Here is a 14,594-nt window from a genome sequence, read left to right on the forward strand (position 1 = left end):
ATTTATTGCATTTTAATTACCATATTTGTAGCAATGCTGAAACAGAAACTATCTGAAAAACAAGGGCAGCAAAAGCTGTGAAGCAGTGAGCAATCAACTTGAGGGCTTGATGGGGTATCTGGTCTATAAACATTGCCTGAGGCTGGTTATACTGAGGAATAGAAGCATCAGGGACATAATTCAAGAATCTCAAGAGAATAGTCTGCCACAGGCTTAGATCTAAGCTATACAAGCCTCACACTGAGAAGAGGAGAGATGCAGAGACAGATAGGATTCAGCTACTTAACGGAAAGGCTGCAAGTGAGTGGAGACTGAAAAATGCAAGAGTAAAGTGAATCGGTGTCTTGAGGGATCGTGTGATTGAGAGACATCATTTTTTTTGGAGTCAGGCTGATTGGTCTGTAATTTTCTACACTGTACGATATCTCCATTAGAAGGTTAATGACTAGCAGGTAATTTGGCAGGTTATTTTTCCCATTTAAGTGAACAGCAGTGATAGGAGCTGCTCTGCTAACTCCGTGTCAGTTCAGATTTTTCACCGCTAGTTAAGATTTTAATTCCATATGCTGCATGAAAATATGTCTGTGATAGATGGAGAGGTGTCACTGTTCACTCAGCAAGCCTGGGTTGCTATGGCAACAGGCTGACCACGAGTCTTACTACCTGCTGTTGTTCGTGTTGGGAAGATTTGTATGTTGATACTCAACCCATCTAAACCCACCTTCCTGATCCATTTTTTGGGGGACTTGAACTCAAAACTTCAAGATCAGAGGGAGGGATATTAGCAACTGTGCCACTTCTGTACGTCGTCGGCTCCAATAGAAAATGCAACTCAGGCTAAATGTCATACACAAGCTGGTCAGCAGATCACAGACCAAACACTGATTCACTGGTTAGAAAGACTTTACCATGAGCTGCAAAGGATATCAGTTTAAACTGGAACTGTGATATGAGAATAGCTGATACACGGCACGTTAGCAACTCCAGAGATTACACAGCAAGGTTCCGAACTAACCTTCCACTCTGAGTAACATGTTAAGTCTCAACAGATCGCAGTCCAATGCTGTACAGTTTCATCACATCCTCATCCAATGTTCTACTGTTGCATAATGTCTCAGTCCAATGGTCTACAGTCTCACCACGCCCCAGCCCAATGGTCTATAGACTCAGCACATCCCAGCCCAATGGTCTACAGTCTCAGCACATCCCAGCCCAAAGGTCTACAGTCTCACCACACCCAAGCCCAATGGTCTACAGTCTCAGCACATCCCAGCCCAATGGTCTACAGTCTCAGCACATCCCAGCCCAATGGTCTACAGTCTCAGCACATCCCAGCCCAATGGTCTACAGTCTCAGCACATCCCAGCCCAATGGTCTACAGTCTCAGCACATCCCAGTCCAATGGTCTACAGTCTCAGCACATCCCAGCCCAATGGTCAGCATTCTCATCACATCCAGCCCAATGCTCTATAGTCTCAGCACTTCCCAGCCCAATGGTCTACAGACTCAGCACATCCCAGCCCAATGGTCTACAGTCTCAGCACATCCCAGCCCAATGGTCTACAGTCTCCGCACATCCCAGCCCAATGGTCAGCATTCTCAGCACATCCCAGCCCAATGGTCTGCATTCTCATCACATCCCAGTCCAATGGTCAGCATTCTCAGCACATCCCAGCCCAATGGTCTGCATTCTCAGCACATCCCAGTCCAATGGTCAGCATTCTCAGCACATCCCAGCCCAATGGTCTGCATTCTCAGCACATCCCAGTCCAATGGTCAGCATTCTCAGCACATCCCAGTCCAATGGTCAGCATTCTCAGCACATCCCAGCCCAATGGTCTACATTCTCTGCACATCCCAGCCCAATGGTCTACATTCTCTGCACATCCCAGCCCAATGTTCGACAGTGTCAGCACAGCCCAGTCCAATGGTCTACAGTCTCAGGACATCCCAGCCCAACGGTCTACAGTCTCAGGACATCCCAGCCCAATGGTCTACAGTCTCAGCACATCCCAGCCCAATGGTCTACAGTCTCAGCACATCCCAGCCCAATGTTCGACAGTGTCAGCACATCCCAGTCCAATGGTCTACAGTCTCAGCACATCCCAGCCCAATGGTCTACAGTCTCAGCACAACCCAGTCCAATGGTCTACAGTCTCAACACATCCCAGTCCAATGGTCTACAGTCTCAGCACATCCCAGCCCGATGGTCAGCATTCTCTGCACATCCCAGTCCAATTCTCTACAGTCTCAGCACATCCCAGCCCAATGGTCTACATTCTCAGCACATCCCAGCCCAATGGTCTACATTCTCAGCACATCCCAGCCCAATGCTCTACAGTCTCAGCACATCCCAGTCCAATGGTCAGCATTCTCTGCACATCCCAGCCCAATGGTCTACATTCTCAACACATCCCAGTCCAATGGTCTACAGTCTCAGCACATCCCAGTCCAATGCTCTAAGGTCTCAGCACATCCCAGTCCAATGCTCTACAGTCTCAGCACATCCCAGTCCAATGGTCTACAGTCTCAGCACATCCCAGTCCAATGCTCTAAGGTCTCAGCACATCCCAGTCCAATGGTCTACAGTCTCAGCACATCCCAGTCCAATGGTCTACAGTCTCAGCACATCCCAGTCCAATGCTCTAAGGTCTCAGCACATCCCAGTCCAATGCTCTACAGTCTCAGCACTTCCCAGTCCAATGGTCTACAGTCCCACCATGTCCCAGTCCAATGCTCTATAGTCTCAGCACATCCCAGTCCAATGGTCTACAGTCTCAACACATCCCAGCCCAATGCTCTACAGTCTCAACACATCCCAGCCCAATGCTCTACAGTCTCAACACATCCCAGTCCAATGGTCTACAGTCTCAACACATCCCAGTCCAATGGTCTACAGTCTCAGCACATCCCAGTCCAATGCTCTAAGGTCTCAGCATATCCCAGCCCAATGGCCTACAGTCTCAGCACATCCCAGTCCAATGCTCTAAGGTCTCAGCATATCCCAGCCCAATGGTCTACAGTCCCACCATGTCCCAGCCCAATGCTCTACAGTTTCAGCATTTCTGCACCTCCCAGTGTGCAACACTGTGCAATGTGTAGAAGACTTATTTGTATTTGCACTTCATGCTATATGTCTCTCCTGTACAATGTGCTGTTCATTCAAAACAGCTCTCCTGAATATTACACTGTTTGTTCTATAACGCCCTACTGTACTGTGTATGATTTCCTCCACAGACATCCTCTGTTGTCTATTCTACAGAACACTCTCTGATCTACCGTACTCCCCACTCTGCCCACCTGGGCACTGTACCAATCTGTTCACTTGCTGGTGATCAATGTTTTGCTCAGTTGGCTGGGAATGTAAACATTCACATGTTGGAAGAACAGAGAAAGCTGACTCCTTGGAAATACTGTCAGTTAGCTGTGATTCTGGAAATCGGGCACAGGTTAGAGAGTTTAACAGCTTTTTACTTGCTTGGCAGCTGTTTTCACAAAGCAAGTGGTTCAGCATATAAACTGGGAAGCAAGTCTCCACAGATAGCTGCAAGGTAAGAGCAGAATCTATTATTATTATTGGAATGAGGAACAAACTTCTATTAATGCAAGTGGCTGTATTGTGCAAGGTGATGCCTATTTTGACCAGGTTTCAGCCCAGGGGTGTTCCACCAGTTCATGCTGCTGTTACTTTGATGGAAAAACAGAGAGAAGGATTTAGCATGAAGTGTATGTGGGGAGAGTTGGTTGGAGGGGGTAGTGGGACCACACAGAAACTGAGTGATGAGGAGTGAAAAGGGGATCAAAAAACATTGAGGTGATCAGGGTGTTCAACAGGGGGCAGCAGCCTGTAAGAAGGTGAAGCTGACAAAGGGGCAGTGCTCCGAAAGCTTGTGACTTCAAATAAACCTGTTGGACTGTAACCTGGCATTGTGTGACTCCTGATCTTTAGTCCACTCCAGTCCAACAGCGGCACCTCCACATCATACCGCAAGAGACAGATTCCAAAACATAATAACTTGCGCCACAATGCAGCAGAGGTAACGCTGACCTTTTATGTCACAGCCAGATTTTGGTTTGAGACATAAAATGAGTTTGATTGGATTAGCCAGATTCGTTTTCATGCCACAAACACTTTGAGGCATACCATCAGAATTTTCGCCTGTGTCACGCATGTAAATAGTTTTGGCTGTATTTAGTTTTTTTTCCCCCTCACTCTAACTTCACACCACTTTAGCTAATCCATTCATTTAGAAACCAGAGTCCTGCTACGTTAAATGCAAACTCAGCACTTCGCCAGCTTAACCATTTGGGGTCTCGGTAGACTATCCATCTCAAAGGAAATGCTGTCATTCTTTCCGTGTAGAGCCAAGCAACTGAAATAAGCAATGCAAGGCCAGATCTTCAATCCATGGGCGAGATCATGTGGCACAGTGGTTAGCACTGCTGCCTCACAGCACCAGAGACCCGGGTTCAATTCCCGCCTAAGACGACTGACTGTGTGGAGTTTGCACGTTCTCCCCGTGTCTGCGTGGGTTTCCTCCGGGTGCTCCGGTTTCCTCCCACCATCCAAAGATGTGCAGGGTCAGGTGAATTGGCCATAATAAATTGCCCGTAGTGTTAGGTAAGGGGTAAATGTAGGGGTATGGGTGGGTTTTGCTTCGGCGGGTCGGTGTGGACTTGTTGGGCCGAAGGGCCTGTTTCCACACTATAATCTAATCTAATCATCGTCATACTTTTAAATTTTGCCCTCATCCTTTTTGAAAAGACATAACTCAGGGTGCTGTCTAGAAGAACTTACTGAGACTGGAATTGAGAGGAAACTGGATTCATACTAGTCTATGTGATCTCTATAATTTTTAATATCAATTTTATGGATTACTTGAAACCAATAATCCAATTGAACACACTCAGTTTTGTCACAAAACCGTGTGCAATCAAAATTGTTCTTAAGACAACTTCTATTTTTATAGTAAGTTTCAAATCACAAAACAGACCTCTGCACAGGAGTATTGTAAATCAAAAACAAATTGCTGGAGAATCTCAGTAGGTCTGGCAGCATCTTTGGAGAGAAAGTCTCGGGTCGAATGACCCTCCCTCAGAACTGGATTTCTGTTCCAATCTTTGTTGTTGTCCATTGTCATTAATACCACTGTTGCTCCAGGTGTTTGACCAACATTTGCTCAAACCCATTTCCACAGTCACATCACAGTCCTGAGGAAGGATCACTTAACCTGAAACATTAACTCGCCACAGATGCTGCCAGACCTGCTGAGCTTTTCCAGCAATTTGTTTTTGTTTCTGATTTACAGCATCCGTGGTTCTTTCAGTTTTTATTATAACTCAGAATTGAACACTAAGCCACGTACGGGAATATGAGGACAGATGACCAAATCTTTAGTCAAAGGGATTGAGTTTAAGGAAGTCTCTCATGAGGGGAGAAAGACAGATTAAGCAAGGCAGTTTACAGAGGATTTTAGGCACTTTAAAAGGCACTTTCGCCAACCATCGGGCAACTAAATGCTTGAGAAAAACACAAATGCTGGAAACCTGAAACAAGAGTTTCAAACTCCAGACTTTCTCAATCAGGCAGCATCTGTGGAGAGAGGAACAACAGTTGACATTCCAGGTCTGTTACCTTTCATTTGAACTGGGACAAATTAGAACGATAGAATCCTTACAATGTGGAAGCTGGCCGTTCAGCCAATTGAGACCATACAGATCCTCTGAAGAGCATCCCACCCAGACCCACTCTATCCCTGTGACCCTGCATTTCCCATGGCTAATCCACATCCCTGGACACTACAGGGCAATTTGGCATGGCCAATTCACCCTAATCTGTTCATCTTTGGACTGTGGGAGGAAACTGGAGCACCAGAGGAAAGCCACGGGGAGAACGTGCAAACTCCACACAGACAGTTGCTCGAGGCTAGGATTGAACCTGGGTCACTGGAACTCTGAGGCAGCAGTGCTCACCAGCGTGCCATCCCCATGAGTGGTTTTGAGCGCGTGAAAAGGTGTTGGGAGAGGAGGCTTGTGATAAAATAGAGCTAGGGAAGGAGAAATGAAATACTAAAGGAATCCCATATGGCAGGGGGTGGCGACAGGTCGTGTAAATAAACAAAAGCTATGGTATGGGAAGTAGGACTGGCTGGATTCTGAATAGCTTTCCAAAAGTGAAAAAGGAACCAAACCAGTCAAGAGAAATAAAATGAGGACAGAGAGGTCACAATCGAAAACGTTTGAGCAATGTTAAATCTGGCAGACTGTGAAGTGGTCAGTCAAAAAGATGAAATGTTGTTCTTCAAGTTTACAATAAGCTTCACTTGAGCAGGCTGAGGACAGAGAGGTCAATGTGGGCTGAGTGGTGGTCAGCATTCACCCAGTCTGTGCATGATCTTCACATGTATGGATGCTTCACAATATGGTACGTCAACTGCTCTCCCCAAGACCGTAGGAAACTACAAAGCGTCATGAACACAGCCCAGTCCATCACACAAACCAGTCTTCCATCCATTCCTGATGAAGGGCTTATGACCAAAATGTCTATTCTCCTGCTCCTCGGATCTTGCCTGACCTGCTGTGCTTTTCCAGTGCCACACTTTTCGACTTCCATCCATTGACTCCACCTATACTTCCCAGTGCCTTGGAAAGCAAACATATAATTAAAGAGCCCTCCCACCCTGGATATACTCCCTTCCAGAAGATAAAGAAGTTTGAAAACACGTACAAACAGATTCAAGGACAGCTTCTTCCCCGCTGATATCAGACTGCAGAATGGACCTCTCAAATGCTAATTCTGATCTCTCTCTCTCTGCACCTTCTCTGTGGCTGTAACACTATATTCTGTCCTGATGCACTTTATATGGTATAATCTGCCTGTGTAGCACGCAAAACAACACAAGAGAAAACAGGCACAATTTGTGTTACAAAAACAGAAGTGGCTGGAAGAGCTCAGCAGGTCTTGCGGCATCTGCAAAGACAAATCAAAAAGTTAACGTTTCGGGTCTGCTGACCCTTCCTCAGAAATTTGTGTAATCCCTCCTTTATAACTTAACTCCTGAAATCTAGGTATCATTCTTGTAAAACCATTGTTGTACTCCCTTCAAGGCCAAGATTTCATTCCTGAGGTGTGGTGGCCTGATCTTCTCACAGTGTGGTCTAACCAGGGTTTTGTATAACTGCAACATAGTGTCTGCATCCTTCTAAACCAGTCCCCTAGATATATGCGCATTAAATACAATAAATTGCCAGATTCAGGTAGCCTCAAGGGGTCTGGATTGGAGGAGTGCAGATATTTTGGGATCTGTAACACTGGACTATCGAGAAAGTGAAGGGCAAACTCGCAGAAGGAAGTGTCAAAATTGAGACATTGCTTGAGCAGGAGCCAATATGACCCCATGAGCACAGGGAATTATTAACGAAGAGCACTTGCTGCAAGGACAAAATTAAAAACCACACAATACCAGGGTAACTTCATCAGGCAGCAGCGCTCCGAAGGCTTGCACCTCCAAATAAACCTGTTGGACTTTAACCTGGAGTGTGTGACTTTTAACTTTTTCCACCCCCAGTCCAACACCGGCATCTCCACATCATTGGTGCAAGGAAGGACACATGATTCGGAGGAGGTCAGTGAGGGAAGTATTAGAATTATTAAATCTGAAGGTCACAGAGGAACGGAAAAAAAGGAAACAAAAGAGAGAGAGAGAGAGAACGAAATACAGAACACAAAGACAATTGGGGCAGGAGCCATCAGCTCTTCAGTTTGAGTTTCAGTCACAAGACAGAAAATCCACCCGGAGTACGTTCCAACCTGACCACAACAAAACAAAAAATCTTCCCAATGACACTTGAGACTTACAGTGAGGTGAGCGACCGCAGTCCTTGGAATGCATCTGCTGCAATCTCTGAGATTTGATTCTTACTCAGGTCTCTGTAGGGCAGAGAAAAATACCATAGGGAGAGAATTTTAATTGATCTTTTAAAAAATGCATGGCTTGAAAATGGCAATCTTCTAGTGACCGCCATCTTACCTCACCACTCAAGTTGAACTCATTTCACGCCAAAAGATATTCAAATTAGTCAGTAGGAGCTTCATAAATATTGAGTCCCACGGTATATCTCCTTAAACAATTACATTTAATAAGATTAGTGGAGAGGGTGGAACTTAAGAAAGTAACGAAGCCAAATGAATAAAGAATGTACAACCAGTGCCGTGGCATTAGGAATATGCAATGGATTATTAACCTTGAGAATGTGAGTTCAATTCCTGCCGTGGATGGAGATCTTAAATTCAGTTGATCAATAAAAGTGACCATATGGTAGCCAGCACTGTTTTTATGGACGCTACTGATTGATGACTGTTAGGAAGGGAATCCCACTGTCTTCAGGCAACGTGTGGCACCGACATTGCACTGAGTTGTTAACGGTCCTCTCCAATGGCCCAGTACCTCACTCAGTTATAACTGGTCCAATTAAATTTCAGGGCAGTGGGAATGACCAGGTAATTGTCTGCCTATAGCTGAACCACAACGTGCACGTTGAATCTGATCTGGCTAAGTACTATTTCATCAGTCTTCTTTCAGCAAAGCAATGAAAATAGAATCCCTACAGTGTGGAAGTAGGCCATTTGGCCCATCGAGTCCACACTGACGCCTGAAACAGCATTCCACCCAGACCATCATGTCCCTGTAACACTGCATTTCCCATGGACAGCCCACCCGGAGTGCACATCCCTGTTCACTATTGGCAATTGAACACAGCCAATCTGCTTAACCTGCGCATCTTTAGATTGTGGGAGGAACCCAAGCAGAGAACATGCAAACTCCCACAATCACCCGAGGCAGGAATTGAACCTGGGTCCCTGGCGCTGTGAGGCAGCAGTGCTAACCACTGTGCCGTCCCAATGGAAGGTAGTGTGGTTGTGGTTTTCCACATGTCAACCCACAGAACACAGATCACCGAAAAGTAGGTTCAAACTGAGTCACATGTCTGGAGGTTTCTTAACAACTAACTGTGCACTCATGTGACATTACAGAATTATGTTTATTGTCTGGCTTTATGCTTATTTAGATTACTGTTCTAATACATAGCCTGATTAATGGAGTGACGGGATAACTGCCTGTTTAATGCTGTCTGAATGAACACAAAATCAGATGGGAATCTTTTATACTCGAGCAACAAATGCATGGTGACATTTGGCTGTCGTAAAGATACCGTGGCTTTCTGTGATCTGTCCACCAAAATCAGCGGACAGGGCCATGAACAGTGCTACACCAATCTGTTCACCAAAGCTCAATACGGATTCCTTCAGGAACACTTGACATCAGACCTCATTATGACCTTGGTGCAAACATGGACAAAAACGTTACACGTCAGGAGTGAACTGAGAGCGACTCTCATTGACATCAAAATATCCTTTGACCGAATGCAGGACTGAGGTGTTGTAGCAGGGATAGTGTTGATAATAAATTACAGAGAAGGGTCTCTGCTGCCTGGAGTCATGTTGAGCACAAGGAGCAACGCTTTTTAAATTGTTGAATGCCAATTATCTCAGTTCTATGGCATCCCTGCCAGGATTCTGTAGGGCAGGTTTGGGGCGGGGGGGGGGGGGGGGGGGGGTCAACCAATTTGAACCATTACTCGTGGTTTTCCTTCCAGCCTAAGATCAGAAATAGGCGATGTTCCTGGTGATTGCCCCATGGTCAGCATCATTCATGACTCCTTGGAAGTAACAAGTAATCAAAAGCTGCAAGGCCTGCACATACTCAGGCCTGGGATTATAAATGCGAGGGAATGTTTTTGTCAGGAAATGGCAACCCCCAACAAAAGAAAGTCTAATCATTTATTCTTTACTTTCAAACAACAATAACATTACTTAAGCTGCACTGCTAACATCCTGGGGTCTACACTGACCAAAAACATAACTGGACCAGTCAAATAAATATGTTGGATGCAAGACCAGTGGTAGGAGGCTGGGAATTCTGTGCTGAACTATTCATCTCCTGACTCACTTAAACCTCTTAACCATTAACACTGTACACAAGTCAGGAGTGCGATGGACTCACACTTGATGGAATGAGACCAACAATACTCCAGATCCCTGACATCTTTCAGGATAAAGCAACCAGTTGATCTGTATCCCATCCACTGGCGCACAGTAGTCCACAGTCTAGTCTGCAGGCCCCATTTTATTCCCCATTTGCTCTGTATCCTGTACAAAGTCAAAATCTACTCCAAGGCATTCAGAAGAGGAGGATATCAAAAATTGACCTCCCAAAAAACTTCATTGTCCAATCAAAACTTGAAGGAGAATCACACACCCGTTACAAAACCCTGCTGACATCATTGAGGGATATAAAATAGACAATGATGCCCATTCTGCCAAATCATCACACTGGGCACACTGCAAGCCTGAAGACCTGGAGGGTTTCCTGCCACCAGTAACCTGCCACCCTTGGTCATTACTAAGGATACAACTAAAGGAAAGACCGGGCATTCTCAGGGTCATGGAGATATACAGCACAGAAACAGACCCTTTGGTCCAACTCATCCATGCCGACCAGATATCCTAAATTAATCGATTCCCATTTTCTTGCATTTGACCTGTATCCCTCTAAACCCTTCCTATTCATATACCCATCCAGATGCCTTTTAAATGTTGTCATTATACCAGCCTCCACCACTTCCTCATTCCATACACAGACCACGCTCTGTGTGAAAATGTTGCCCCTTAGATCCCTTTTAAATTTGTTGCCTCTCACCTTAAACCTACACCCTCTAGTTTTGAACTCCACTACCCTGGAGAAAAGACCTTGACTATTCACCCTATCCACGTCCCTCATGAGTTTATAAACTTCTATAAGGTCATCCCTCAGTCTCTGGCGCTCTTGGTGAGTTTATTATTGAGCACAGAACATGAAAGCAGTCAGATGCTGCAGTGTGTGCCTACCGGGAGCAAGGCACCAGTTGTTTAATTATATATAGGACCCTAATTAATATTATTGCTATTTTATCAGATATGTTAAGTAGACACTTAATTAAGAAATTACTCCAAGGGTGTGAAAGATTTGATCATTACTGCCTGCTGAAGCCATAGGAGAGTTACTATAAAGAAAACATTAGCAGAATAAATTCAGCATTTCACAGCTACTTGATTATATTCTCTTCCCAGTGCCCCGCACTCTTTTCCCTCAATCTGCTCATTGACATTCTGAATGAAATGTTGAAAAAATGGTGCCAATTACTGGCTGCGTGATCCGAGTCTCTTTTTAAACCTGTGTTTTGCACCTTCACATTTCTGGTATAAATTGCCGTGTCAAGTATGTCAGTTGGGTTCATTTATTCAGAATCAGAACAATTCTAAAGACTGCGGTGGCCTTGAACTCTCCCCATGAGATATTACCATCTGAATGGCTCATGTGAAACTCATCAGTCTGTTGCACGACCAGAGTGGCTGGCGTTTTTAAACAAAAGCCCATTTCCATTTACGTAAGGCGAAGGGATTTCACGTGTGCACTCCTTTAACAATGAAATGCTTAGATAATCGAGTCATAGAGTCATACAACATGGAAACAGACCCTTCGATCCGACCAATCCACACCAAGCATGTCTCCAATAGCATTGATAAACAGTGGAGCTGGAAAGGTACAGCAGGTCAGGCAACACCGGAGGAGCAGCAGAGTCAATGTTTCGTGTTAGGACCCTTCATCAGTCCTGAAGCTGCCTGACCTGCTGTGCCTTCCCAGCTCCACTCTTTATCAACTCTGACATCCAGCATCTGCAGCCCTCGCTATCACCACATTCCCAAACTAAACTAGCCCTGCCTGCACTTCGTCCATATCCCTCCAAATCTTTCCTACTCTTGAACTTATCCAGATGTCTTTTATACATTGCAACTGTACCTGCATTCATCACTCGTGTTGCTAGCTCATTCCACACATGAACCACTCCCTGTGAAGAAACTTTGCCCCTCATGTCTCTTTTAAATCTTTCTCCTCTCAGCTTAAAAATATGCTCCCTGGTTTTGAACTTCCGCACCCTAGGGAAAAGACCCTTGCCATCCACCTTATTATCTGTGCCCTTCATGATTTTATAAACCTCTATAAGGTCAACCTTCAACTTCCTAGGCTCCAGTGATAAAAGTCCCAGTTTTACCAGTCTATTTTTATAACTCATAACTTGGCAACATCCTGGTAAATCTTGTCTGAACCCTCTCCAGTTTTATAATATCCTTCCGATCAAAAGGGTGACCTGAACAGGACACAGAATTCCAGAAGAGGTTTCGATCATGCTGTATATCTCCATGACCCTGAGAGTGGCCGGTCTTTTCTTTAATTGTACCGCAGATCTGACCAAGGGTGGCAGGTCACTGGTGGCATGAAACCTTCTCGGTCATCAGGCTTGCAGTGTGTCCAGTGTGATGATTTGGCAGAATGGGCGTCATTGTCTATTTTGTATTCCGCAATGAATGTCAGCAGGGTTTTGCAGGGGGTGTGTGATTCTCCTTCAGGTTTCGATCATGCAATGGTCTCACCAACAGCTTATACACCCTCAACATGACGTCCCAACCCCTGTACCCGAAGTCTGAGCAATGAAGGCGAATGTGCTAAATGCCTTCTTAACCACCACGTTTATATGTGACATAGGCTGAGAGGGATATGGGCCAACTGCTGACAGATCACTTTAGGATAACTGGTCAGCATGAATGAGTTGGACTGAAGGGTCTGTTTCTGTACTGAACATCTCTATGACACTGGAACTGTACCAACCGCATTGTGAATGAGTTGGGCACACAGTGCCATTCGCTACCAAGGTGCCTCTGCCTCTCGTCAGAGAGCCACTTCAGGCTATCTCCTCTCTGAGGCTGAGTGGTTCTTGCAAGCTGGAATGTGAATGTCAGTGAAGGCTTTGGTGGACTACAGTTGTGGAGGGTAACTCTGAGGTAGGGGTGTGAGAGGGTGATAAGAAGCTGGGGAGATGCTGTGGCTGCGTCATCATTGGGAGCAAAGTGCCAGCTGCTTAATTATACTGAGAACCCTAATTAATATTCTTGCTATTTTATCAGAAACATTAAGTAGGGAATTAATTATGAAATTGCACAGGAGTGTGAAGGTTCTGATCATTACTGCCTGCTGAAGCCATGGGAAAGTTATTGTAAAGAAAGCATGAGCAGGATAAATTCAGCATTTCACAGCTACTGGAATACACGCACTTCCCAGTGCCTCACACATTCCTCCATTTGAATCTGTTCGCGGACATTTGGGAATACTGCAGAGATGGGAAGTGTGCTGAGCTACAAGGCACATTGTTCTGAGCAGAGCTGTGCAGGGGAATGATGGGACAGTCAGAGTGTGAAGTTAGTTGGTGAAGTAAACCACACGCACGCTAAACAGTCAAAACAGCATGCTACAGATAGGGCTAAGCACTCCCACAATTTAACTGACTAAATCTCAGTTCTGCAATCCTGCTACCTCCAGACATGAATGGTGGTGGACAATTAAACAACTGACTGGATGTGTAGTAGACTCCACAAATATCCCCATCCTCAATAATGGGGGAAGCCCAGCACATCAGTGCAAAAGGCTGAAGCATTTGTGATTCTCCTTAGCCAGAAATGAAGAGTGGAAGATTCATCCTGGCCTTCTCCTGAGGTCTCAAGATCACTGACGCCAGCCCTCAGCCAATTCGATTCACTCCACAGGACTTCACAAAATGGCTGACCACTCTCAATGCAACAAATCCTGGGTTACTGACACCAATCTGGGAGTAGAACTGTGCTCCAGAAGGAACTGGACCTCTCCATGTACTGTCCCAGAATGGTTGCAACGCTGACAATGTCGAAAATTGTCCATCAATTCACAAACAGCTAACCGGTCATTTTGCTTCATTGATCAATTAGTGTTTTTTGTTTGAGCCAATCATTATGGGCACGGCCCAATGTTTTGTTTTCACTTAATTGTCAGAAATCAGAACAAATCCAACCCAGCCAATTCCCACCATCAAACATCAGCAAGGCTGTGTCACCTTCGGCACTGATGGATACCTGAAAGGCTGAAGGTTGATGTTATTGATGTGATGCCATCAGACGCACAGTTACCGAATCATTGGGTTTGACCTGATTTTCAATGAACACCTGAATACTTACAAGCGTTTGAGCTTCTTATACTGGCTAAAGGCACCAGCTCCCACAGTCTTGATCAAATTCTGTTCTAAGCGTCTGCAAGACAAGGGAAAGAACACTGTTACATTTCAGCCACACAGACTGCAAGTCGTGCTGGTAACTACATGGCAGCGTCTACAGTGAACGTAGAATCAAAACCTCTGGTTAAAAAAGGCTGATAGTATCATCTCAATGGCTCTGGGAAGGGAGGGAAACACACAGGTCCAAGACCACAGACTACTACCTCAGGATTCTATTCACATGGACCCCACACTCTGTACCCCACGCTAACCTGACCACTCGGCATACGCCTACCTGCTCACTCTGGTCACACCCAACCCTCATTTGTTACGGATATGCACCCTGTTATGAAGATGTGGGTTTACCTTTAAGAGCATTAAAAGCAGCAGAACTATTGGAAACAGCACCAATAAGG

General features: G+C 45.3%; 1 protein-coding gene across 2 annotated transcripts in view; it reads right to left on the minus strand.

The window, feature by feature from the left end:
- LOC122556810 (slit homolog 3 protein-like) overlaps positions 1-14,594 on the minus strand; it is a 685,608-nt gene that overhangs the window by 154,210 nt on the left and 516,804 nt on the right. For both annotated transcript variants that reach the window (XM_043704014.2, XM_043704015.2), the window contains 2 exons: positions 14,144-14,215; positions 7,859-7,930 (listed from right to left, as the gene is read on the minus strand). In XM_043704014.2, the coding sequence (XP_043559949.2) occupies positions 7,859-7,930; positions 14,144-14,215 (144 nt within the window). The remainder of the gene's footprint in view (positions 1-7,858; positions 7,931-14,143; positions 14,216-14,594) is intronic.

This window comes from Chiloscyllium plagiosum, unplaced genomic scaffold, assembly GCF_037043375.1.
Source record: "Chiloscyllium plagiosum isolate Xiang-an unplaced genomic scaffold, Cpla_swu_hap1 HiC_scaffold_16, whole genome shotgun sequence".
NCBI classification, from domain to species: Eukaryota; Metazoa; Chordata; class Chondrichthyes; order Orectolobiformes; family Hemiscylliidae; genus Chiloscyllium; species Chiloscyllium plagiosum.